The sequence below is a fragment of the Mercenaria mercenaria genome, chromosome 18 (assembly GCF_021730395.1).
Source record: "Mercenaria mercenaria strain notata chromosome 18, MADL_Memer_1, whole genome shotgun sequence".
Taxonomy (NCBI): Eukaryota; Metazoa; Mollusca; class Bivalvia; order Venerida; family Veneridae; genus Mercenaria; species Mercenaria mercenaria.
The window spans coordinates 63591603-63615651 of record NC_069378.1 but is presented as its reverse complement, the minus strand read 5'-3'; the positions used below and the strand labels follow the sequence as shown (position 1 = coordinate 63615651).

The following is a 24049-nucleotide window of genomic DNA, read 5'->3' as shown; positions in this document are numbered from 1 at the left end:
CTTCACATTTCATACTGAAATGTTGAATACGTTTATTATATTCACAAATGTCGACTTTATAGACAACATAGATATTTCCGTTGTTTAGAAATTGCTCTTCCTTCTTATTAACCATTTTGGAGTTAATTTTGTTTCTTGTTTACGAGCGTTTTGGATGTACAAGTGGCTCTGCTATATATTATATACTGTATACAAATATATTAGTTATGGCTAATATAACCCAATTAATTGCAAGTTGTGGCGGTTTAGCAACACATCCCAATGAATTGTATTAGATCATTAGCCAAATAAACATCTTTACCCTACCTTCATGCAAAATAAAGGCAAAAATCAAGGGGTCAGATAAATTTTGCTTTATATGGTCAGTGACTAAATAAAGCTTGGCGGACTACTTTTTGGATTTTTTTTTTAAACGACGCCATCTTGTTTTTGAGAGTAACTGCTAAAAGACATATTTATGCAATTTTTTTCATAAACGCGCTTTTATTAGGTATGTGAGACCATCACAAATGTATAGTGTATGCATACCGTACTTGCAATTACTACAAAAAGTTTTTATAACGGAAACGCTCGGAGAAACGGAAAGTGACTCATGTATAGCGTTTGTTCAGAATTTTAGCTTTCTACACGTCAATCTAGGAATATATTGCATCTGTAATGGAGTGTTATTGAATAAAATCATCGAGGAAACGGTTTGCCTATTTGTTTTGTCAAGCAGCGATATGGCGTGTATATAAGTCTCGTCAATCGTTTTCTTGGTGAGGATGGGCAATCCGACATTCAACTGAACTTCGGACAAAACTTCACTTGGCAGCAAATTAAAATTATTCTTTAATGTTCAGCAGAACAGAGAAGTCAGACACAAAGCAGAACAAGGTTAGCCTTTGTTTTTCGGCTCTTATTTTATTATATTTTTATTTTGAAGACCTGTTTGTGTAATGGTGGGGCGTATTAATTTCCGTGCAAGACAGACTCCAATCTAGTTGGTGGTAAATTTTTAATTTTAATTAAAGAATGATTTTAGATCAGAAGGTAGGATAAATAGAACATTAGGTTACTGTCTTATAAATTTAAATTTATTAAGTTCGTCTACGAAAAAATAAAAGTCTCGGCAGAGCCTCGACTTTTATATTTTCTCCGACTCACTTAATAAATTTAAATTTATAAGACAGTAATCTAATATTCTCTATTTAAGCAGATAGAGGAGGTAAATAAAAAAAATCATACACATTGGTATCATATAAGGTTTATGGTTCAATTAATTTATTAAGTTCATGCCTTCAAATGTGTTTTGCACCTGGAAATTGTTTTGAGCTACTGTTTAGGCCTAAAAAAAAAATATGTTTGTTTCCTGTAACCCGACCGACCGTAAGTTTTTACCGCCGACCGCAATTTTTTTATGGGCTAAAATTCGAGATTCTGATCATATCGTTATTGATTATAGGGATAATTTAGTTGCACCCGACCTCGTCGCGCATAGTCACGAACGGTTCTGGTTCTGTCGACATGAAACAACATCGCGAAAAGCCTGTTTGTCGGTAGACTCGAGGTTCCGGGTTTTCACCCGCGAAAATCGAGAAGTTTTCTTTGATGCATATCGAGTTCAAAAGTTCTGCCCCTAGTCAATCAAAATCTCAGTGAATTTCAATACTGTTCGCCGCCACAAACGGAAGTATGGCAGTAGGCGGAGCGTCATATACTAATTAGCTACTGACAGATGTCAATCACGCCACGCGCCGACTGACACGTGGTTATCTCGCGGTTTGTATTTAGTACTTCATTATGAAAGGTGTTTATTGATCAAGGTGTAAACGTTAATTGATAAACAATTCGTAGAAGAGCAGTCTATTATCATGTTTGTACCACTTGTTCAGGGGTCACGCTGTCGGTTGCACTTGAGCCATTTGCGACAAAAGATTAATTGTGGCCCCGAAAATCTCTAATTGGCAAAAACGGCCCGAAGCTATGTCTGTCTGCAAAACTATGAACTTTGCCTGTTACACAATGTTTACTGAACGAAAGGAATCGGCAGGTCCACTATCAAAAGTTGGGTAGACCGATGGTCAACCAATTTTCAGTCACGGTCTGCAAATAAAATAAAACCCTTAAAAGTGGAAAAATAGGGGTGATGGGGGGTGGGGGATCGTACCCATATCGGCGAATTCACAAAACGAAAGTTGATTTTGCCTTAGTACGGCATTCTACAGTTATAAGCATTGGCGAGTTAAAGTCAGGATAGCACGAATGGACTACTCCACAGATCGGGTGAGTGGTTTTTACGTGGTAACTTTACCAAATTGAGTAATTACATCAGGCAAAATTACCTGGATTGACTGGAATTTACCCGCGAATCGTAAAAATATCAAAACGTCATGCTGGTAATTTTCCATTCCACAAGCACGTGCGCCCTATCGTAATACTTAATTTACATCGCAGTTACTTTTGACACAAAAAAACGCTCGTAGTGCATTCATTTTTTGATATATTCGCTTCAGATATTCAACACCGCTTGAGAACTAATACAGTTTGAATTCTATAACAATTTTAATAAGATATCGACCGGAATGTAGGCAAAATTCTTTTAAAACAATCAAATTTTTATATAATGTTTCGTAAAATTTCAAACAGCGCGATCTTGATTATTTATTTCCTTTTTAAAGTAAATAAACGGTACATACTATGGTAATAAAATTCAGACTTTTGACCAGAAAGTACAAAAAACACAATTAAAAAATCTTAAATAATGAAAAAGCGGCAGCAATTTAAATACATGGAGTAAAACGATTTTTTGGCAAACAGATTTCTGTTAACATGGCAGAATAGGTTACGTGACCTCATGAACGTAAATAGAAATGTGGTTTTAAAATGAGGCAGTATGATGTCGTTGCGATTTTTAATAAGTTTTAAATGAGTCTTCGTACATATATTTTTTGACACAACACTTTGTTAGATATTCTTCTCAAACAATAATGTAAATTTCTTGAGGGCAAATAGGTCAGTATCGTTCACGATCTGACACATTTACATGTTAGTTTATTCGGGATATTGCACATTCGCTTTTTAAAAAATTAAAGAAAAAACTTTTTTACTGATTTCTTCTCAACAATTAAAGGAATCGAGAAAGTACGATCAGACAGTGATGTGTCACATGGCGCGAAAACATGACGTAATGCAATGACAATCTCGTGGAAACTATACCGCTTTGATCTCCACTGCAGATGCTACAATAACCGACACACTTCTTTTAGCTCTTTGAGGGGGTGTTAATTGATGATGAAAACGAGGCCAATACTTAGTTTATCATCAGAATGATTACCGATAATTGTTGATGTTTTTTTTTTCACTTTCAACACTGGTGCGATGTGTCCATATTTTGGGACACTTTTCAAAATAATTATTTTCGGATATACAGATTGCTACAGTCTTCCATTTTTAATTATTTAGAAATAAGTCCGTTTCTTTGAGTCATATGAGTTATGACGTCTACAGCATCACAATTTATGAGATAGAATTGGAGGTCCATAAGTCTGAGCAGGTCTACTAGATTTTAGCAGTTGGTGAACCTTCTGGCAACTGCTGAAGAAAGTTAAGGTTGGGCCTGATTAGGCATGTTAATTGGCGATAATAAGGTTACTAAACACTGAAATGTTCTGACATCTACTAAAAAAAAAGTTAAAAAAAAAAAAAATCCCTACCTACCGACCCCCATTTTTTTCAGCATGTTACAGGAAACAAACATATTTTTTTTTATGCCTAATAATAGAAAATATAAATTACATAGTAATTTAGGTGCTTCTTATAAGAACACCTGAAAATGACGTGAATCCCTTATAAAGGTCTTGATTATCATGTTCATATGTCTCTACCCAAACTCGATCCCCTTCTTGAAGGTGTTCCACCATCATATTTCCTCCCGTAGAATCATGTCCTACATCATATCTCTCAGCAACTGCATCCACGCGGTATGATCCATTAATCAAGATTGCGATTGCTGCCGGAAGGCTTTCGTCAAAAGGCTCGACATTAATGTAGAAAAGATACAGTCCAGAGCGCGGACATGTAAAAACTCCTGTAGATGTGTCATATGCATTTCCGGCGTTATAGTAAACGTTATCATAAACAATAGTCGACCCTGTTGGAAGGTCGATTGCATGTTCTTTTAGTACGGCTGTGAATCCAATAACATCAGAATTTAATGTCCGTATGTCTGTAAAAAAATACTTATTTCTTCATATCCATGGTCATGCATATAACAGAGATAATTAATGTAAATGTCATACATCGTTTTGATACATTAAGGTATGCATTTATACATATCAGTAAAATTATTGCATAAGATTAAACTGTTTCTCAAGCACAAAAGAATTTTTAATTATCAGGTTCTGACACGATTACGTAAACAATGAGACGACTATCGCGTCCTCTTTCTCGCTGGCTTCTAAATAAGGTAGACATGCTTTTTATAGTCTCACAAAAACCTATTTCAGTCTATAAAGAAATAAGGAAATAAGGAAATATTTAAGATTTGTCTTTCTTTAATATAAACACAATATAAATGGGCTGCGAATGTCTTTTTTTTGTGTAAGTTCATGATACATTCAAAATTATTTAGATAATAATAAGTTTTCACGATCACGTCTCGTGGCACCTGTGTTCGTATATGGGTGAAAATTGCATCACAATTTGTTATTTGCAATAAAAAAATGATAATATACAACTCTAATACTATAAAATATCATTACCTTAAATAGATGAAGAAAATTAATAAAACAATAGATATAATAAAATAGTCTTAAGATAGATATTCTCGGAAACATCAACAAAAACCAGTACGCATACAGATATTTCAACACATTTCTTCTTTTACATAAATCTACGCCATACCGAAATCCGAATGTAATAGCTTCTTATCGAAGGAGGAACGCACTGACCAGTCCACGCCAATTGATGACGACGACGATGAGACCTCAATCGCTGGCTACAGCTAGTATAGGGCTACAGACTTTAAATTATGCAGGAGCATCATTTTGACATACTTAAGTCTACTGTTAATCAGTTTTATGTATTGCTATATGGTGTAAATATACATGATTTGGGAGATTAATTATGATAAGCCGTAACTGGTTTTTATTAAATTCATTAAAAATGTTGTTTAGTTTTGCTTTTATAATAGAATGTAACCAATATTACCGTGACCTGTCTCCGTCTGATCTTGCTGTGTAAGCAACTTGTCAGCGTTTAGTACAGTTAGGTCTGCTATTTTCTTTTCATTTGCAAGTACAGTTTGAGTAAGTGCAGACACCTGCTCTTTTAATAGCTTTATATCACCTTCAGTAGGGTTTGTAGTTATCTGTAAAATAATGCGTTTAAAACATAAGCCATGCTAGAACACTTGATTATAATTTGAAAATATAATGCAGAAGTATCTTTCACAATATGGCATGGTCAAACAAAGAAAAAACATAGAATGTGTTTGTTCAAATTGCACTCTAAATATCAAATATGATTGTCTTAATGATTTTTTTGCTATTCAACAATATTATTAAGCTTACGTTTGCTTTTGGTCTTAATACTAGAGAAACAGGGATTTCAAGAAGTGTACGTGTACGAGTTCGTGTAGAAATAAGGAAACACGCCCCTTTTTGGCAAGAACTGTGTCCACAAGTGTATCGTACTAATATATCGTTGCCGTGGTTGTAATTAATGGTATTGTAATGTGAGGTACCCTTGTGTTTTTTGCTCTTTCACTAATTGTATGGTTCAGCAATTTATCGTTGGATCTGTTATAATAACAATTTGCATAAATCTCCCCATTGTCAATGCTTATGAACAATTTAGAGGCCTTTCTTACCATAAAACTATACGGGAACCTGATTATTACATACTTCCACCGGACATTTCCGGGTCGTGGAAACTGATGAAAATGCTGCATATACAAACTCAAATACACTGGGCAGCATTCAGGCTCGATGTTGATTAACTGGATAAGCTAGACACTACCTGGAAACTTATCCTTCAGTGACGAGAACTCATTTTATTTACGTTGCAAGTAACTTTCTGTAACTTTCAGCTAGAAATGTGATTGTTGACTTGTGACGTCATTTTGTCCGTGAAAACTATTTATTGCGTGAATGTACTCATAGACATATAATACCGTCCAGTACCGTCAAGGTCAAATTGCACTAATTTATAAAAGTTCTTTTTTTTTGGCTTTGTATTCTTGCATGTAATTTGATTTTTGTGCTGTTATTTAAAATCCGCTAAAGAATTTCATTTTATGCGGCGGATGAATACTTTTGATTAGAAAATCCGAAAGCTTTTTCATTGGATGAGAATGGCGTTTTCCCGAATCAAGGGATTTGATTGGATGGAGCTACCAGAGTACCGCTATTCAGTCTGGATCTAAAGTATCACGGAGCGGGAGAATTTAAAAGGGAACGCGCACGCTGTTCTGCAGCTTTTCATTCTATCTTTTTGGCCAGGACGTCACAAATAATTATTTACGTAAACTTTTGGCGTAATCGCATTAGATCTAGCATTTAATTAGTAACTTACTAACATTATCACTAGGACCAGGAGGAACTGACGAGCAGCAATGTAAATATGACATTTTGATTTAGATTTTAAAGGAACAACTAATTAGAAAGCTACACAGGCTAACATTAACACTTTGATATTTTATTACTTAATTCTAGCATAAATCTAGTAAATAAATATATAAAACATATTTATTCGACATTAATCATTTTAATAATAAATAACTCGTTCAATGAAATTCCGTCTTTACTGATTTGAATTTGTCCCATCTGTCAAGTCCACTCACAGGTAGACCAAGGTTCTTAGATTTTCCAGCAAGGTCAGCGCCCCTTTATTCCCAACATATAGATCTGAGTGGTTACGCGTTACAGTATTTCTATATATAATCGCATTTTGGTCACGCCCGCGTTTACAGAAAGTTCATAAAATTATAAATGAAAAAGACACGGGTAGATTACTAGAAACTTTGCAATCATAGGTAAAAATATTTTCACATTTCCCGGAATGGGTACATAGATCGGATTGATTTATCATATACAAAGAAATGACACGCATGCATATTGTATTATTCAAGAAGCACCAGTATATTATAGTACACTCATTTAATTAACATTTGTATTTTTCTCCGATCATGCTGAAAATTGTTTCTCAAACAAAGCAGACTTTCTTATAACATAATTCCCAAACATGAGTATGTGCGTAAAAAGACTGCATTACATTATGTCAAAACATAGTGGGTTTAATGGGGGAAAACAATATTATTCAACTTTGGCGACCTCGTCCCTTTTTTTTAAAGGTCCACAAAATACCTATGAACGCAACTAATGACTTCAATTTAAGAAAGCAAAACTATAGACTCTGAGATTGATTCTCCGAAAATGTTTATTCTCATATGTGATATAAAATGTCAGCTACCATGCGAGAGACAAACTTCTTTATTTTATATCTTAACTGGTAGAGTTATGCTAAGGGCTAAGAGGGGGTGGACGGTAGCATTCATTCCTACTAAACTGCATGAACAGGCTAAGTCAAACCGAGCCTGCAACGTTTTCATTTTTGTCGTGTTGGGCGAGCTGTGGGTTTCCATTCCTTCTACCTGTTTTCTGAAGTAAACATTGCTCCTTTAAATTTTGATACATTTATGGGCACCGGTATCTATTATATCTATCTGTTAATAAACTGAATACAAAAACATGATGGCGTGTTTCAGTTTTATCCCAAAAAAAAAACAACCCTTCAGTATTGCCTTTATTACTTTATTTGAGTGGAAATTGAGTGGAAATATGCCATGTAAATAATATCTATCATTGTTTTCAAGATATTTGCAAAATGTCAAGAGATGCGTTAGAAAACTGTATAAGTATATAAGGTATGCATACCTCCTCTCCATAACTTGTAACATTTTTACCTATCGGCAAAAGGTACACTCCCGAAAAACAGAAAATACTTAAAGTAAAGAAGCTTATTTCCATTGTACAATCAATTGTTGCTAACTATGTTTCTTTAACAAAAGAGTGTCTGGAGATAATAACATCTCAAAATTCGCATTCTTTATATACGTGCGCGAAATGATATCTTCAAAAGAGCTTCTCAGCCAACGTTGCTTGACTGGTTAGATATTTAAACCATAAAAGAGCTATTTAATCTCCGAACATACAGCAAATACTATCTTAAAACGTTTAAATATTTCTGTTGTCTGTCTAAATTTATTTAGAATATCAAATTATTCACTTGTCACGTAACCAGGTTTAACAAAAAAAAGATGTAATAGAAACTCTTCCTGTTCTTACTCATGGAAACAAAGATAATTTAAAGAATGTATGTCAGCGACGGGATTTATTAAGCACCAAGATTTTTTCTGAACAAAAGTGACATTTAAAAAGCACTGAGGAAAAGAAGTGAGAGCAAAACTAAATGATGTCGTTGCTTTGCCATATTTGAACGGAACGTCTAGCATTTAACCGTATTCCATATTAGCAAAATCTATCTATTTCATTGTTTTCTTGCCAATTGTGTTCGCTCGTTTTATAAAAAAAATTAATCCGCATTTTTGTGGCTCTATAAATAGTGTGATTGTAAACTGAATAAAGTGATCTCATTGTATTACGTAACGTAGTACTATAACTTCATTTATACCTCCATTGATTCAAAGTATCGAAGAAATACTTTTTAACAGGACGAATTCCATATAATTCGGTGTACCACCAAAATATTTCATTTTGTTATGCAAGACAACTACTATTCTATGACATATAATATAATGTTATTAATAAAATTATTTTGAGATAGTATGGGACTTTTCTTTTGACATAGTAAACAGTATATTTTACTTAAACCCTTGAATGACATTGTAGTTATTTCATTAACTGCGTAAATGTAATGCGTGCAGCATCGTACAGAGATAATATCTAAAAGTATACTCCACTGATCGTTCACTAAAATATTTCATCACTATATATTGATTTGATAAAGAACATCATCATCACATATATTTAGCTTCACTAAATATGTAAACTAAATTTGCATACAGAACAGTCATCACGATTATATATCATACTCATAATTATGTAGTACGTTACTATCAGCACTTTCGGATTTTTTGGTGGATTACTATTATATCTACATTTTTATTGAAATATATTTTGCAAAGAATTTCCGATTATTTATAATCTATGTAAATATGCATCTAAGTGTGAAAAATGGAAACGATGTTTTCACTGCTTTTAAGCAGTGATTAAGTCAGTTTTATTTAATTAATGGAAATATTTAAGTTTTTCAGTGATTCAGAAGAGAATAAAATAAAGCCCTTTAAAACTGGTCTCTTCAAGACGAAACTTTACTTTATGGACCATCAAAATCTTTATCTTTTTATGATCAGTTGTTTCATTTTACAAAACAGATATATTATAAAGCATTCTAAAGATCTCCAGAATGGCAGTAGGCATTTGTTTTAAGATGTCTTTAAAATGTGGATTCTATGGCAAAGGGTTTCCTTATACTGTCCTTATGCTATTATCATGAGTTGACTGATCATTGTTTCAGCTGTCGTTTTCTTAATAAGAATCTTTTTCAGATTTTTAGTTTAGTAATAAAAGGGTGAGGGATTGTAGAAAACTGAAACTTGGGCGTCTAATTCGTTTCATGAGCTTGTGCCGCTATATATCACACATATTACAACAGCTGCTGTACACAAGAGACAATCGCATGCATGACTATATGATATTGTATTATTGTTGCAACAACAAAGATTAAAAGGTTATAAAAAGGAGTTGTGACAATGCTATGCCTGCTTTTCACGGTATGATAATGTCCATTGTGTATGAAATACATAGATGTGTTGAAAGAACGCACAGAGGCCTTCTCATGAACTGGAGGCCAAAGGATTCATCTCAAGCTATGAATACATACCTAAATAGAAATTACATATCAAGTTATTTCCCGTTTTGATATCTCTTTTTTCGCATTGTTTATATGTATTAAAAGGTGTATACTTTTGAAGTTATTGATCTGGGAATAGGTAAAACTGTCAATCAACGACGGCGGTTCGAATAGCAAACGTTTTAACGTTGCATTATTACGCACGTTTTTCATAGGTAACGTCCGCTTCATTCGACGTCTTGATGTAGCCCCCGCCTTAACGCGACGTCATCCGTGTCAACTCATTAAAAATCATAAACAATCGAGTCATATGGATTAATCATACGCATGCAGATGTAATGCAAATATTGTCAGGTAAATCAGCTTGTACAACAAAACGGCGCGTTGAAATTTGAGAAATTCTATAAGTAACACTAATGTTGTATATCGCTGTATCTATTGCATAATTCAATATTTTTTACATTAAAATGTATTATATTTTTCCATAATACTTTATTTATGCTGAGGTATACTTCAGTTAGAATGTTCTAGATTTCAATCAATATTTACAAAATGGATGTAAAAACGATAAAAGTACAAGATTGCTTACAGAGCTCATAAGACAAGATTTGATTAATAGAAACAATTGTCCACATGCCGGGATAAATCGGATCTGAGGTTATTATCTATGTTAAATCAAATGTAAAATATTTTAGAGACAAACATGTCTTACACAATATGTAATCTAAAATGTTTATAAGTTTAGAGACAACCAAGTCTGATACAGAAACTGGCCTGAAATAAATTTTAAAGTTGATCGACAACCAACTCTCATACGATCACGATCGCTAATCTAAAATGCATAAAAACACAACCTGTTCTTATAGAATAGCTACTTTTAACCTTCTAAAGGCTTAGGGACAACCAAATCTCATAAAATATAAATGTTCTAAAATGTAAAATAGTTAAAGACAATAACGTTTTATAAATTATCTGATCATAATAACATTATAAAAGTTTAGAGACATCCACTTCTTATAGGATTAAAACAAAACTGGAGAGACAATTAAGTCTCATACAAAAGCTAATCGAAAATGTATTAAAGTTTAGAGACAGTCAAGTCTTAATCAATAGCTGATATAAAATGTATAAAAATTAGACACAATCAAAGCTGATCTACATGTACAAACGTTTACAGAATCAAGGGACAACCGTTTCTTACAGAATATCCTATCTTAAATGTATAAAAATGCAGACAATCATGAAAATAACCGATTTAAAATGTATACAAGTACAGACACAACTAATTCTTAGACAATAGCTGATCTAAAACGTATAAAAGTCAAAGACAATAGATTTGTACTCAATAACTAATCTAAAATATACAACATAGACAACCAAGATTTACACAATATGTGATCTTAAATGTGAAGAACTTTGGAAACAGCCATGTCATACAAAACAACAGATCAAAAATGTATATAGGTTTTGAGACATCCAAGTCTTGTTTAATAGCTGATCTAAATGCACACAAGTTTTAGGACTTTAGAGACACTCTGTTCTTAGTAAACAGCTGATCTAAAATGTATAAAAAGGTAGAGACAGCTTAGTCTTATAAATTAATGATCTAAAATGTTTTGAAGTTTACAGACAACCTAGTCTCATACAACATGTGCCATAAAAGGTATGAAAGATATTCAGGTCTCATTTACTATGAAACCTAAAAAAATTTAAAGTTTAGCGATAAGCAAGTCTTATACAATGATAGCTTATCGTAATAAATGTACTAAAAGTTTAGAGACTTTACAGATAATCCATTATTTTCATAATCTCTAAATAATAAATAGAAAGTCGATAGACAGCAGGTTTAAGTGCTTTCTATAAGAACACCTGAAAATGTTGTAAATCCTTCAAACAGGTTTTGATTATCATTCAGATATGTCTCTACCCAAACTCGATCCCCTTCTTGAATGTTCTCAGCCAACACATTACTGCCTGTAGAATCGTTGTTCTTATCATATCTCTCAGCAACTGCAGCTACGCGGTATGATCCATTTACCAAAATTGCTACAGACGCTGGAATGGTTTCATCGACTGGTTCAACATTTATGTAGAACAGATATAAGCCAGAATGCGGGGCAGTGAAAATCCCTGTAGACGCATCATATCCATTTCCAGCGTTATAAAACACTTCATCATAAATAACTGTCGATCTTAAAGGGAGATCAAATATGTGGTTTTGAAGAGCGACTGTAAACCCCACAACGATAGAATTAGGTACTTCTGTATCTGTAAAAAAGAAGATGCGTGTTTTGATTATGATCATAAATATTTCAATGGGGAAAACCTTTTACTGAATGGCACTTCTTTATCATTTCATTTTACTGCTGTTCGTGCTAGAATACTAAGCAAGCTTTTGCATAAAAGGCAATGAAGACTTCGGCATATTTTACACATACTTTCTTTTTAACTGTTCTCTATCTTTTAAATGCATTAAAATGCGCAGCCAATATATTACATGTCACTATGTGTAGTGAACATATATCATTAAGTCCTTACAACACCAGACAGATAAGCGAGATGATAAAGGCCACACTGTGTAACTTATGGTATTTATTAAGAAATGAATAAGAAACTGGATTGTGTTTGTAGTATAAAATGAAAAGAGGGAAGTAAATAAAACAAATAAAGAATAAATCGTTCTCAAAATTAAATGCATGGAAAACAATCAAGCACAATAAGAGCAAACGCGGTTAGATTGGATCTGTCCATGAGAGCTAATGAATGTGCAACTCCTTTGAATATTATATACTAGTATCAAATACATTGAACCATTCCCAAACAACTAAACAGTATATTCATTGCTATGAAACGGCAAATTATGTCTACTGTTGTGATATTTAATAATTATAATGTTTTGTTCAGCGTTGTTATATTTTCGAAGCATTTAAGGCAGCCAAGCAAAATAATATTGCTTTAATGACGTACAGATCTTTGGATTTAAAGCAGTGCACCAATAATCGAAATCGAAATTTTCCGTTCGATAAGGGGTAAAACTCACTCTGACTAATAACGTCCGACTGGTCCAAGTACGCGAGCAACCTGTCTTGTTTCTTTTCAATATCGTTAACTATCTGACTAAGGGCAGCTACTTGATCTTTCAGTGTCTTCATTTCATCTTTTGTAGTGTTAGTTGAGTTCTTAAATACAAAATATAGTATTAACTTTAGCAAAAATGTACATGAGAATTCCACGTTTAGAAACTCACTTTATTCATAGTGAATAGGCAAATATTAAACAAAACGAACTTTAACAATAATCGTTGGGTTTGTTGTCAGTAATTTAGACATTACAAAAGTACCATTAAAACACACATTTTATCAAAGCTCTCAACATTTTCGATACAAATAACAGTGAAAAGGAAAAAAAGCATCGTAGAGTTTGAAATGCATATATTTACACATGTGTAATAAGCTGTATTCGCAAAATTTGTCCGTGTTATAGTCTAAAATGTATCAGATAAAGATACTTCAAAGACTTTCGTTTCTCTATGATCATTTCGAGTTGAAAGTAGTGTATGATCTATATCTTACATAACGAAACAATAATCATACTGTAAATGATAAAAATGCTGCAAATTAAACTTTAGATTTGGCTGTATTTACAATGAGTCAGGTTTCGGTAATGTGTGCGAACATAATTTTAAACATTCGTAAGTTTATATCCGAATTATCTCTTAACAGTACAATCAGTTACGGCTCGCGAATTCTAAACAAAGTGAATATGGTTGTCAATCTAACTGCAAAATAAACGTGTCGCGGAAATGATCAAATCTGCAGTATTGTGCGTTTTATTCGAACTGACGGGGCGGAGTAATGCAAATAGCGGTAATCTCAAAAACGCTACACTGGTTACAACCACTGAATAAGACATCAGGTTGCCGAATATACTACATATCCTGCACAATAATGCAGTGGACCGTCGCGAAACCCCGCCCGCTAGGTTGATTTAAACGCATAATATATGAAAGATGTATACTAACCTCTTGTCCATTACTCAGTGGGATAGCATCTATTGGAAAAGAATATACTTTTGAAGAACAAAAGACTGTTAAAATAAGAACAACATATTCCATTTTAACAAAGAATGGAAGTTAAAAGATTTTGCACCGGGTTGTTTTGAGATTTTTACTGATAACAGTTGTTTTATATGCACTTTACCGTTATCTATAAAAAAATATAATTAATTACCAACCTTTAAAACTCTCCCTCTCTCTCTAATGTTTTAAACTACATACAAAATTATTCCAACAGGAAGTAGCTGGTTTGGTTGTCACGCGCACAATGAATGATATATAATTTACAATATGAAGCTTTTAAATGTTTAGTTTGGAAATGCTGAAATTCTATTTCCTTGTTGAAACTAAGTTACAATGTATAGTATTATACAAACTTCAAGGAAGAGACAAACGTACGCGGAACTCTTCCTGTTCAAACACTATGCAACAAAAATAACCGAAGGAATGTCAGTGGACTGTCAGAATCATTTACCATTAGTACGATTGCAAGCTTAGGCAGATATAAGTATTGCGTCATTAAACCAATGCGCAAGGTGTTTTTGTCGATAAATATCAAACAAAAACTATACATTTACATGGCAACGAACGAATATTTTCTGATGTCCAGATACATAATTAAAACGTTTCTGAATGACGTGTCCTTACAATTTAAAACTAATTATCTTTTAGGTGATACCCTTGTTGTGAGATGCCATGGGTAAATCGGTAACAATGTTGTAAATTCTGTTTCAGAACATAAAAATACTCACTATCAAATTGTAAATATGACCGTAGGCAGAAAGTTGTAGTTGTAGTCGTAGGCTGTAGAAGTTATTCACCAATAGTTGTTTCCCTTACACCTTTTAATTCATCTAATATACTGATTTTTCCCACACGAGATTATTAACCAGTCACATTCGATCGATTGATATCCGCCATATTTTGAAAAGTAAATAAGCCGATTTTGTGCTGAAAACTATAATCATCCATTTTTATAGTTAATCCCCCGCAAACAGTGGTGGGGGTTATAGGAATGGTATCCGTCCGTCCGTCCTTCCGTCTGTCCGTCTGTAACATTTCGTGTCCGCTCTGTATCTCCTAAACATTTGTTGGCTCAAGGTTAAGGTCACAAGTCAAGGTCAAAGGTTTGAGCCTTCCATTTCGTGTTCGCTCTTTATCTCCTTAACACCTTAGAGGATAATCATGAAACTTGGGTCAAATGATCACCTCGTCAAGACAATGTGCAGAACTCATAAGTCAGCCATTTCGGCTCAAGGCCAGGGTCACAACTCAAGGTCAAGCCTTTGAGCCTCCCATTTCGTGTCCACCTGTAACTCCTAAACCCCCTGGAGAATAATCATGAAACAGGGATCAAATGATCATCTCATCAAGACGATGTGCAGAATTTATGAGTTAGCCATGTTGGCTCAAGTTCAAGGTCACAACTCAAGGTCAAAGGTTTGAGCTTTTAATTTTGTGTCCGCTCTATATCTCCTAAACCCATTGAAGGACAATCATGAAACTTGGGTCAAATGATCACCTCACCAAGACAATATGCAGAACTTATGAATCAGCAATGTTGGCTTAAGGACAAGGTGACAAGTCAAGGTCAAAGATTCGAGCCTTCCATTTTTTGTCCGCTCTGTATCTCTTAAACCCCGTGAAGGACTTTCATGAAACTTGGCACAAATGATCACTTCATCAAGACGATGTGCAAAACGCATGAGTCAGCCATGTTGGTTTAAGATCAAGGTCACAACACAGGGTCAAATGTTTGAGCCTTCCATTTTGTGTCCGCTCTGTATATCCTAAACCCCTTGAAGGATTTTCATGAAACTTATGTCGATTAATCACCTCATCAAAACGATGTGCAGACCTTATGAGTCAGTCTTGTTGGCCAAGGTCAAGGTCACAACTCAAAGTCAAAGGTTTGAGCCTTCTATTTTATGTCTGTTCTGTATCTTCTCAACCCTTGAAGGATTTTAATATGACTTGGCTGTGATATTCCATTTATCAAGACAATGTGCAGAATTTTAAAAATTCACCCCAGCCAGCTTAATGTCAAGGTCACAACTCGATTGATTAATGGTTCCACCAAAAACCGTAAACTCTTTAACTGTCCATAACAATGGTGGGGGATTTAGCTGTCTTTCAGACTGCCTTGTTGTGTATAAACATATCTACAGGTAATTATGTTTATTTGAATCTCAAATAAGTACTGTTTGTCATGCATTGCTTTTGCCATTAATGTGTATTGTTAAATCCCTATTTTGACATTGTATTAATATCGTGTTGTTAGTTTGAAACTGCTGTCCTGAATCAAAATAAATTTTCGAAAACATTCATTTTGTTTCGCCTAAAACATGAATACCATAGCTAAAAAAAGACAAAGTGTTCAAACCACATATCCTCCTAAACATTCGGCAAAACCATTTAACAGTTTCACAGAACTGTTCCTAAGGAGATTCTACCCTGTCAGTATTAGATCATTCCTATTCTTTAAAAAATCAAATAACTCCGACTGGACAAAAATATGTGCCGCTGGTTTATAAGCATTTTGTGGGAACTCTAAAAAAAAAAGTCTTCATGTCAGAAACAACCGGCACGAGCTTTAAATAATTTACACCAAATGTTGTTGGTTAACATAAAATTGTTCAATGTATAGTTAGAAAAACTCGACAACAATTCTGGCCAAAACGAGACGACTTGACAAAAATTTATAGTCTGAAACAGATTTAGTCGGAGCCATTATAGTCAGACACAAGTCTAGTTAGCTATAAGTCCTAGTGGATAACAAGTATGGAAACGTATATGGTACACCCCGGAGCATGTGTTTATGTTGGAGTACTTATGTCCACGTAGTGTGAAATAACACGGTATGTCGTGATTTATTAAGATGTATTGTCTACATAATTAATACAGCTTTACCAGTAAATTTTATCCGACATATGTACATAAAGTACGGAAGCTTAGAAGGGCCTTCAGTTGTGAGAAAATGTTTTCACAAGTGCCGAAAAGTAAGGCGAGATCCCTAAAACTTTAAGGTTTTTTCGCGTTGAAATTTCCGCATTGGTTCGAACTTTTCAAACAACTTGATTTGAATCTTCGTACAAAGACAGAAAGATTTTATTTTTCGTATTATTATTGTCGAGAAATTGTACCTAATTACATCGCGGAAAAATCTTTGCGCGGTATTGATAAGATATTTGCCTTTCTCGCCAAAAATACTCGCACTGAAGTGATTTATTTCTAACATCTCGACTTCAGCTTATTGCAATGAAAAACACTTTTAACATTTCGTACATTTCTTATCGACATGGTTTCCTATTCATCTTTCAAAATAAGTCACACGTTCCATATTGAGTGTCTCTATACCTTAACATTACATTTGTTTTTTATCCTTCCCACAGATGTATGGATAAATTGCATTGTCCGCCCGTCCGTCGTCCGTGTTTCAGTCCGATTGGAGCCTTATCAGAGACATGTCACTGTTTGGAGTATTTAAAATAAAATATGGTAGAAATGTTAATTGCTAGAAGGAAATGCCACCTTGCAAGTTTCAGTCAGATTGTCTGTGAAAGACAATGTTTATCGCCCTTAGTACATCCATATATAGTACAAATTTAGTGTTTTTATTCCAATTTCCGTCCGTCCAAAGCCATACCTAAAATATGGTTCAGACTATTTTTATGAAACATGGTAGCAATGTAAACTGAGGTAAGGAAATGCGATCATGCAAGTTTCAGTCAGATGAAACGAGTTAATGCCCCTTGTACTTATATACATATATTACTTATGTAGAGTTTTATTGTCTTCTATCCACCTGGAACCATACTAAAAACATGTAAGGGTTTTCAATAAAACGTGGTAAATATTTTGACTGCCACTGGTAAATGCGGCACTGCACCAGAATAGTGCCCTTAGTACTTGTATAATGTTTACTATATATGACATTTCTTTGCAAATGGGATGTTGCAACCAAGTTTTGTACATATCAAACTTTCTTGACTGAGGTACGCGTTCTGATCACTGGGGTCAATGACAATGTCACCGTTACTAAATGTAGAAAACTTGTTTTCTCACAAAAAAATGAGATAAGCAGACCAAATCTGCTAGCTGTGTAACCTTAAAAAAGAGCAACGTATATTTGAGTGGAATTTGGTATCTTGGGTCAAGGTCACTGTTACTAAACTATAGGCAAAGGATTCAGTCAAAAATTGGAAGCATGGAAATCTACACTGTAAAGCCCGAATTCTCGATTTTCATTAAACCAATCCTGAAAAATCTTTGAACTGATTATTATAATTAACATATTATAAAACAAGAGCAGTCACAGGAGACAACGCTCTTGCTAATTCGATGCTGGATAGTGACATTGAGCACATTTGAGGAAACTGGAGCTGTCACTGGAGTGTCTAATGACTCTAATCCGGATGAAGCTTAAGCTTGTGTCAAATGTATTTAGTAATAATAGATATAGAGCTATGTATCATAACATTAGATAAGTATAAAAGGGACATAATTCTTGGAATATTTCTGCAAGAGTAATGCCCCATGTTTCATATCATGTGACTAATAATGTGGAATACTACTGTAAGTTTGAATCACAACTTAACCTGAAATTCTAAGTAAAAAGGGGCATAACTCATAATATACTGGTTGTAAATGCTATTGACTTATGACATATGATGTAGGTGATGATGTGGAACAACCATTTTAAGTTTGAATCAATCCATTTAGTAACAATAGAGATATGATGAAAAAGCTTTAAAATTAAACTAAAGTTTTAAACAAAAAGGGGGCATAATTTATGAAATACTGGTGTAATGGTTATGGCCCTTATGTCATATGATGTTGGTGATAATGTGAATCAACTATTTTAAGTTTGAATCAAATACGTTTGGTACTAACAGAGATAGAATGACAGTGCATCAAAACTTTAACCTGAAATTTTAAGTTTAAAGGTAGATCATTCATAAATCATTGGCGCAAGTGTTATGGCCGTTGTGTTAAATGATGTGGATAATGATGTGGAACAATTGTTGTAGTGTTTTTAATCAAACTCTTGCTATAATAACAAAGATACGATGGAAATGCATCAAAATCAACCTAAAATCCTTAGTAAAAAGCGGACATGTTTCACGAAAAATTTGTGCCAGAGTTATTGACCTTGTGTCATATGATGTGGGTGAGTATGAAATGGGTGATGATGTGGAACAATTGTTTTAAGTTTGAATCAGATCGTTTTTATTACAATTTAGACAGAAAGTGCACAAAAAACTTTAAACTGAAATTCTGAGTAAAAAGGGGGGTAATTCATGAACTATTTGTGCGAGAGATATGCCCTTTGTGCCATATGATGTGGGTGATGATGAGAAATAACTATTTTATGGTTGAAGAATTCCATCAAGTAATTACAGAGATAAAAAAAAGTACATTAAAGCTTTAACCAAGGTGTGTTTGCGGAAGGGCCGGATCGAGTAAGATAGATAAAACTTATACAAATAAGGAAGCCGACGTAGATGCAGACAAATGAATGATTGTAAGAACCCTATCTATTCTCTGAAACTAATTGATGTAGTACACTTTGTTGAGAGGCAGCTAAAACATACATTCTGAGGAAACAGTCTTATGCACGTGGTCATGTACCGTATAACGTCTTCGCAGTTACTTTCAAAGAAGTATTTGAGATGCCACTTTCAAAAATAATGTCGACAAAATACGCGAAATGCAAAAAGATTTTTTTTCGGCATCGTGAAATATTTAAGACGTCATCACCAAAACATATCTAGCCATCTCATAAAAAATATTCCAACATGTGTATTCAGAGCTAATTGTCGATATAACAATATACGAAATGACAAAAGATCTTTTCTTTGCAACTAAATTTAAATCGTGTTGATGGAAAAATATACTACAGTGCGAGCATTTTAATGCGAGAAAACCATAAAGTTTTAGACATTTCGTCTTAGTTTTCTGTACTTGTGAAAACATTTACTCACAACTGAAGGCCCTTCTAAGCTTCCGTACATAAAGTAATCTTTTCGACATAAGTGATTTAGACTAGTACTGTGCCATGGTTTGTGACTTCAATGACTGAACTTTTTTTAACGTGTAATGTATTTTTAATTAATATAAATCTATGTTTTAGGTAATAAAAATTGAAAAGATTTTTTGAGGCAAAATTGTATGTCACCCCACTTCCTCCCCCCTGTATACTCGTATATTGTACGAGTATTAGTGCACTAACTTTCATATGAACAGGGATCATTTAAAGACCAAGAATTCAGTCAAATCCAAACCTCGTCGGACTGATGGCCTGACCGACGGACGCGCCCGACCGAGGTTGCTTATTCATCGGACCGCAGTAACTGACTAAAAATCGGAGAACATGCCCTGAAAAATTGTTCAAAAAGTTGTCAGATTTGCATGTGTTTTAGTTCCGTTATACTTTACTTTCACTTTAATCATTTTTACTAAATCTAGACATAACAGTGCTTAATTAGGCAATGCGTGTCCTATTTGGTCGCAGTCTGGAAATTTATTCCCTTACCTACAGTGGTATATTTCTGCCACGAGATGGCTCACAATCTGGAATTATAGACGGAAGTTCAGACCACCGGATGGTTCCCGTATTTTTACGATAATTAGTGGCAATCATTACCCAAAAGCCAAAATAAATACAGTTACAAGTTGCCCATGTTTCTTTTGTCTGAAATTTCATGTCCGTTGGAAGTTGGTCGGGATGTCCAGCTGAAGCCTGTGAGGTTTCACGATGACTGAGACTGATGCATCTATTAAGTTTGAATGTTCTACAGGAGACCTTTTCAAATTATTCTCAAGTTACTGCATCATGTATGGAAATGATTTTCAATTTTCATACCTCAAAAGCCTTGACCTTTGACCTACTGACACTAAAAACAAGTTATTGGAATACTGCACGGTAATACATAGTCCCGACAGATTTACGGCAGTCAGTGATCCCTACGATTTGATCAACAACAATTGTTAGACTGACTCACTGCAGTATACATTAAACAGCCTGGTAACATTGCCCGATCGGGCTTAGAGGCCCAATCAAAGGTTTTATTTCCCAATCGGGCTAAAATTAATGAAAAGAAATTATTGTTTTAGTTAATAATTTGGAAACAATTTTATGAATTACTTCTAAAGTCCTGGAAAACGTTACATGCAACATTAAAATATGTTAGAAGCTAACATCAGCAAACTGCAATGAGCCATTTTTTGCGCCAGAATTCACTTTACATGTATATATCTTGTGAATGAAACAAAGCCTCTTGAGCAAAAATGTGAATTTTGTATTTTGATAAATAGTAGGTGTTTCTAACATGCAAATAGCTGAAGAAATGTAGGAATTTTAAACAAATTCAATGAATATTTTTAAAATATGTGACACATCTGAATTTAGTTTATTAAATTGAAGCCCACTCAATAATTAATACTACTAGTAGACATAAGTTTTAACATCATGGCAAGTTCTTTTATACATGTCGTTTTTACGGAAGCTTAGAAGGACCTTCAGTTGTGAGAAAATGTTTTCACAAGTGCCGAAAATTAAGGCGAGATCCCTAAAACTTTAAGGTTTTTTCGCGTTGAAATTTCCGCATTGGTTCGAACTTTTCGAACAACTTGATTTGAATCTTCGTACAAAGACAGAAAGATTTTATTTTTCGTATTATTATTGTCGAGAAGTTGTACTTAATTACATCGCGGAAAAATCTTTGCGCGATAATGATAAGATATTTGTCTTTCTCGCCAAAAATACTCGCATTGAAGTAATTTATTTCTAACATCTCGACTTCAGCTTATTGCAATGAAAAACACTTTTAACATTTCGTACATTTCTTATCGACGTGGTTTCCTATTCATCTTTCAAAATAAGTCACACGTTCCATATTGAGTGTCTCTATACCTTAACGTTACATTTGCTTTTTATCCTTCCCACAGGGGTATGGATAAACTGCGTTGTCCGTCCGTCCGTCGTCCGTGTTTCAGTCCGGTTGGAGTCTTATCAGAGACATGTCACTGTTTGGAGTATTTAAAATAAAATATGGTAGAAATGTTAATTCCTAGAAGGAAATGCCACCTTGCAAGTTTCAGTCAGATTGTCTGTGAAAGACAATGTTTATCGCCCTTAATACATCTATATATAGTAAAAACTTAGTGTTTTTATTCCAATTTCCGTCCGTCCAAAGCCATACCTAAAATATGGTTTAGACTATTTTTATGAAACTTGGTAGCAATGTAAACTGAGGTAAGGAAATGCGATATGCAAGTTTCAGTCAAATGAAACGAGTTAATGCCCCTTGTACTTATATACATATATTACTTATGTAGAGTTTTATTGTCTTTCTATCCACCTGGAACCATATCTAAAACATTGTAAGGGGTATTTCAATAAAACGTGGTAATAATTTTGACTGCCACTGGTAAATGCGGCACTGCACCAGAATAGTGCCCATAGTACTTGTATAATGTTTACTATATATGACATTTCTTCATCAAACTTTCTTGACTGAGGTACGCGTTCTGATCACTGGGGTCAATGACAATGTCACCGTTACTAAATATAGAAAACTTATTTTCTCACAAAAATTAGATAAGCAGACCAAATCTGCTAGCTGTGTTGCCTTAAAAAAAGAGCAACGTATATTTGAGTGGAATTTGGTACCTTGGGTCAAGGTCGCTGTTACTAAATTATAGGCAAAGGATTCAGTCAAAAATCGGAAGCATGGAAATCTACACTGTAAAGCCCGAATTCTCGATTTTCATTAAACCAATCCTGAAAAATCTTTGACCTGATTATTATAATTAACATATTATAAAACAAGAGCAGTCACAGGAGACAGCGCTCTTGCTAATTTCGATGCTGGATAGTGACTTGGAGCACATTTGAGGAAGCTGGAGCTGTCACTGGAGTGTTTAATGACTCTAATCACGATGAAGCTTAAGCTTGTGTCAAATGTATTTAGTAATAATAGATATAGAGATAGAGTATCAAAACATTAGATAAGTATAAAAGGGACATAATTCTTGGAATATTTCTGCAAGAGTAATGCCCTCTGTTTCATATCATGTGACTAATAATGTGGAATAACTACTTTAAGTTTGAATCACTGAGATAGAGCAAAAGTGCATCACAACTTTAACCTGAAATTCTAAGTAAAAAGGGGGCATAACTCATAATATACCGGAGTAAATGCTATTAACCTTATGACATATGATGTAGGTGATGATGTGGAACAACCATTTTAAGTTTGAATCAAATCCATTTAGTGACAAAAGAGTTACGATGAAAAAGCTTTAAAATTAAACTAAAGTTCTAAACAAAAAGGGGGCATAATTTACTAAATATTGGTGTAATGGTTATGGCCCTTATGTCATATGATGTTGGTGATGATGTGAATCAACTATTTTAAGTTTGAATCAAATACGTTTGGTACTAACAGAGATAGAATGACAGTGCATCAAACCTGAAATTTTAAGTATAAAGGTAGATCATTCATAAATCATTGGCGCACGTGTTATGGCCGTTGTGTTAAATTATGTGGATAATGATGTGGAACAATTGTTGTTAGTGTTTTTAATCAAACTCTTTCTATAATAACAAAGATACGATGGAAATGCATCAAAATCAACCTAAAATCCTTAGTAAAAAGCGGGCATGTTTCACGAACAATTTGTGCCAGAGTTATTGACCTTGTGTCATATGATGTGGGTGAGTATGAAATGGGTGATGATGAGGAACAATTGTTTTAAGTTTGAATCAGATCGTTTTTAATATAATTTAGATAGAAAGTGCACAAAAAACTTTAAACTGAAAATCTGAGTAAAAAGGGGGGTAATTCATGAACTATTGGTGCGAGAGATATGACCTTTGTGCCATATGATGTGGGTGATGATGAGAAATAACTATTTTATGGTTGAAGTATTCCATCAAGTAATTACAGAGATTAAAAAGAAAGTACATTAAAACTTTAACCAAGGTGTGTTTGCGGAAGGGCCGGATCGAGTAAGATAGATAAAACTTATACAAATAAGGAAGCCGACGTAGATGCAGACAAATGGATGATTGTA

At 34.1% G+C, this 24049-nt stretch overlaps 2 protein-coding genes across 2 annotated transcripts; both read right to left on the bottom strand.

Annotated features, from left to right (window-relative positions):
- Window positions 1-3727: 3727 nt before the first annotated feature.
- LOC128550769 (complement C1q and tumor necrosis factor-related protein 9A-like) lies at window positions 3728-8136 on the bottom strand. Its single transcript, XM_053530516.1, has 3 exons — window positions 7917-8136; window positions 5191-5350; window positions 3728-4207 (listed from the first exon to the last, which is right to left on the bottom strand). Exons 1-3 carry the CDS (start codon window positions 8007-8009, stop codon window positions 3786-3788), a joined length of 675 nt encoding a protein of 224 aa, XP_053386491.1. The 5' UTR covers window positions 8010-8136; the 3' UTR covers window positions 3728-3785.
- Window positions 8137-9995: 1859 nt separating this feature from the next.
- LOC123539278 (adiponectin-like) lies at window positions 9996-14074 on the bottom strand. The gene is made up of 3 exons (XM_045323847.2): window positions 13937-14074; window positions 12956-13094; window positions 9996-12183 (listed from the first exon to the last, which is right to left on the bottom strand). The coding sequence occupies exons 1-3, from the start codon at window positions 14027-14029 to the stop codon at window positions 11762-11764; spliced, it is 654 nt and encodes a 217-aa protein (XP_045179782.2). The 5' UTR covers window positions 14030-14074; the 3' UTR covers window positions 9996-11761.
- Between the last annotated feature and the right edge of the window lie 9975 nt (window positions 14075-24049).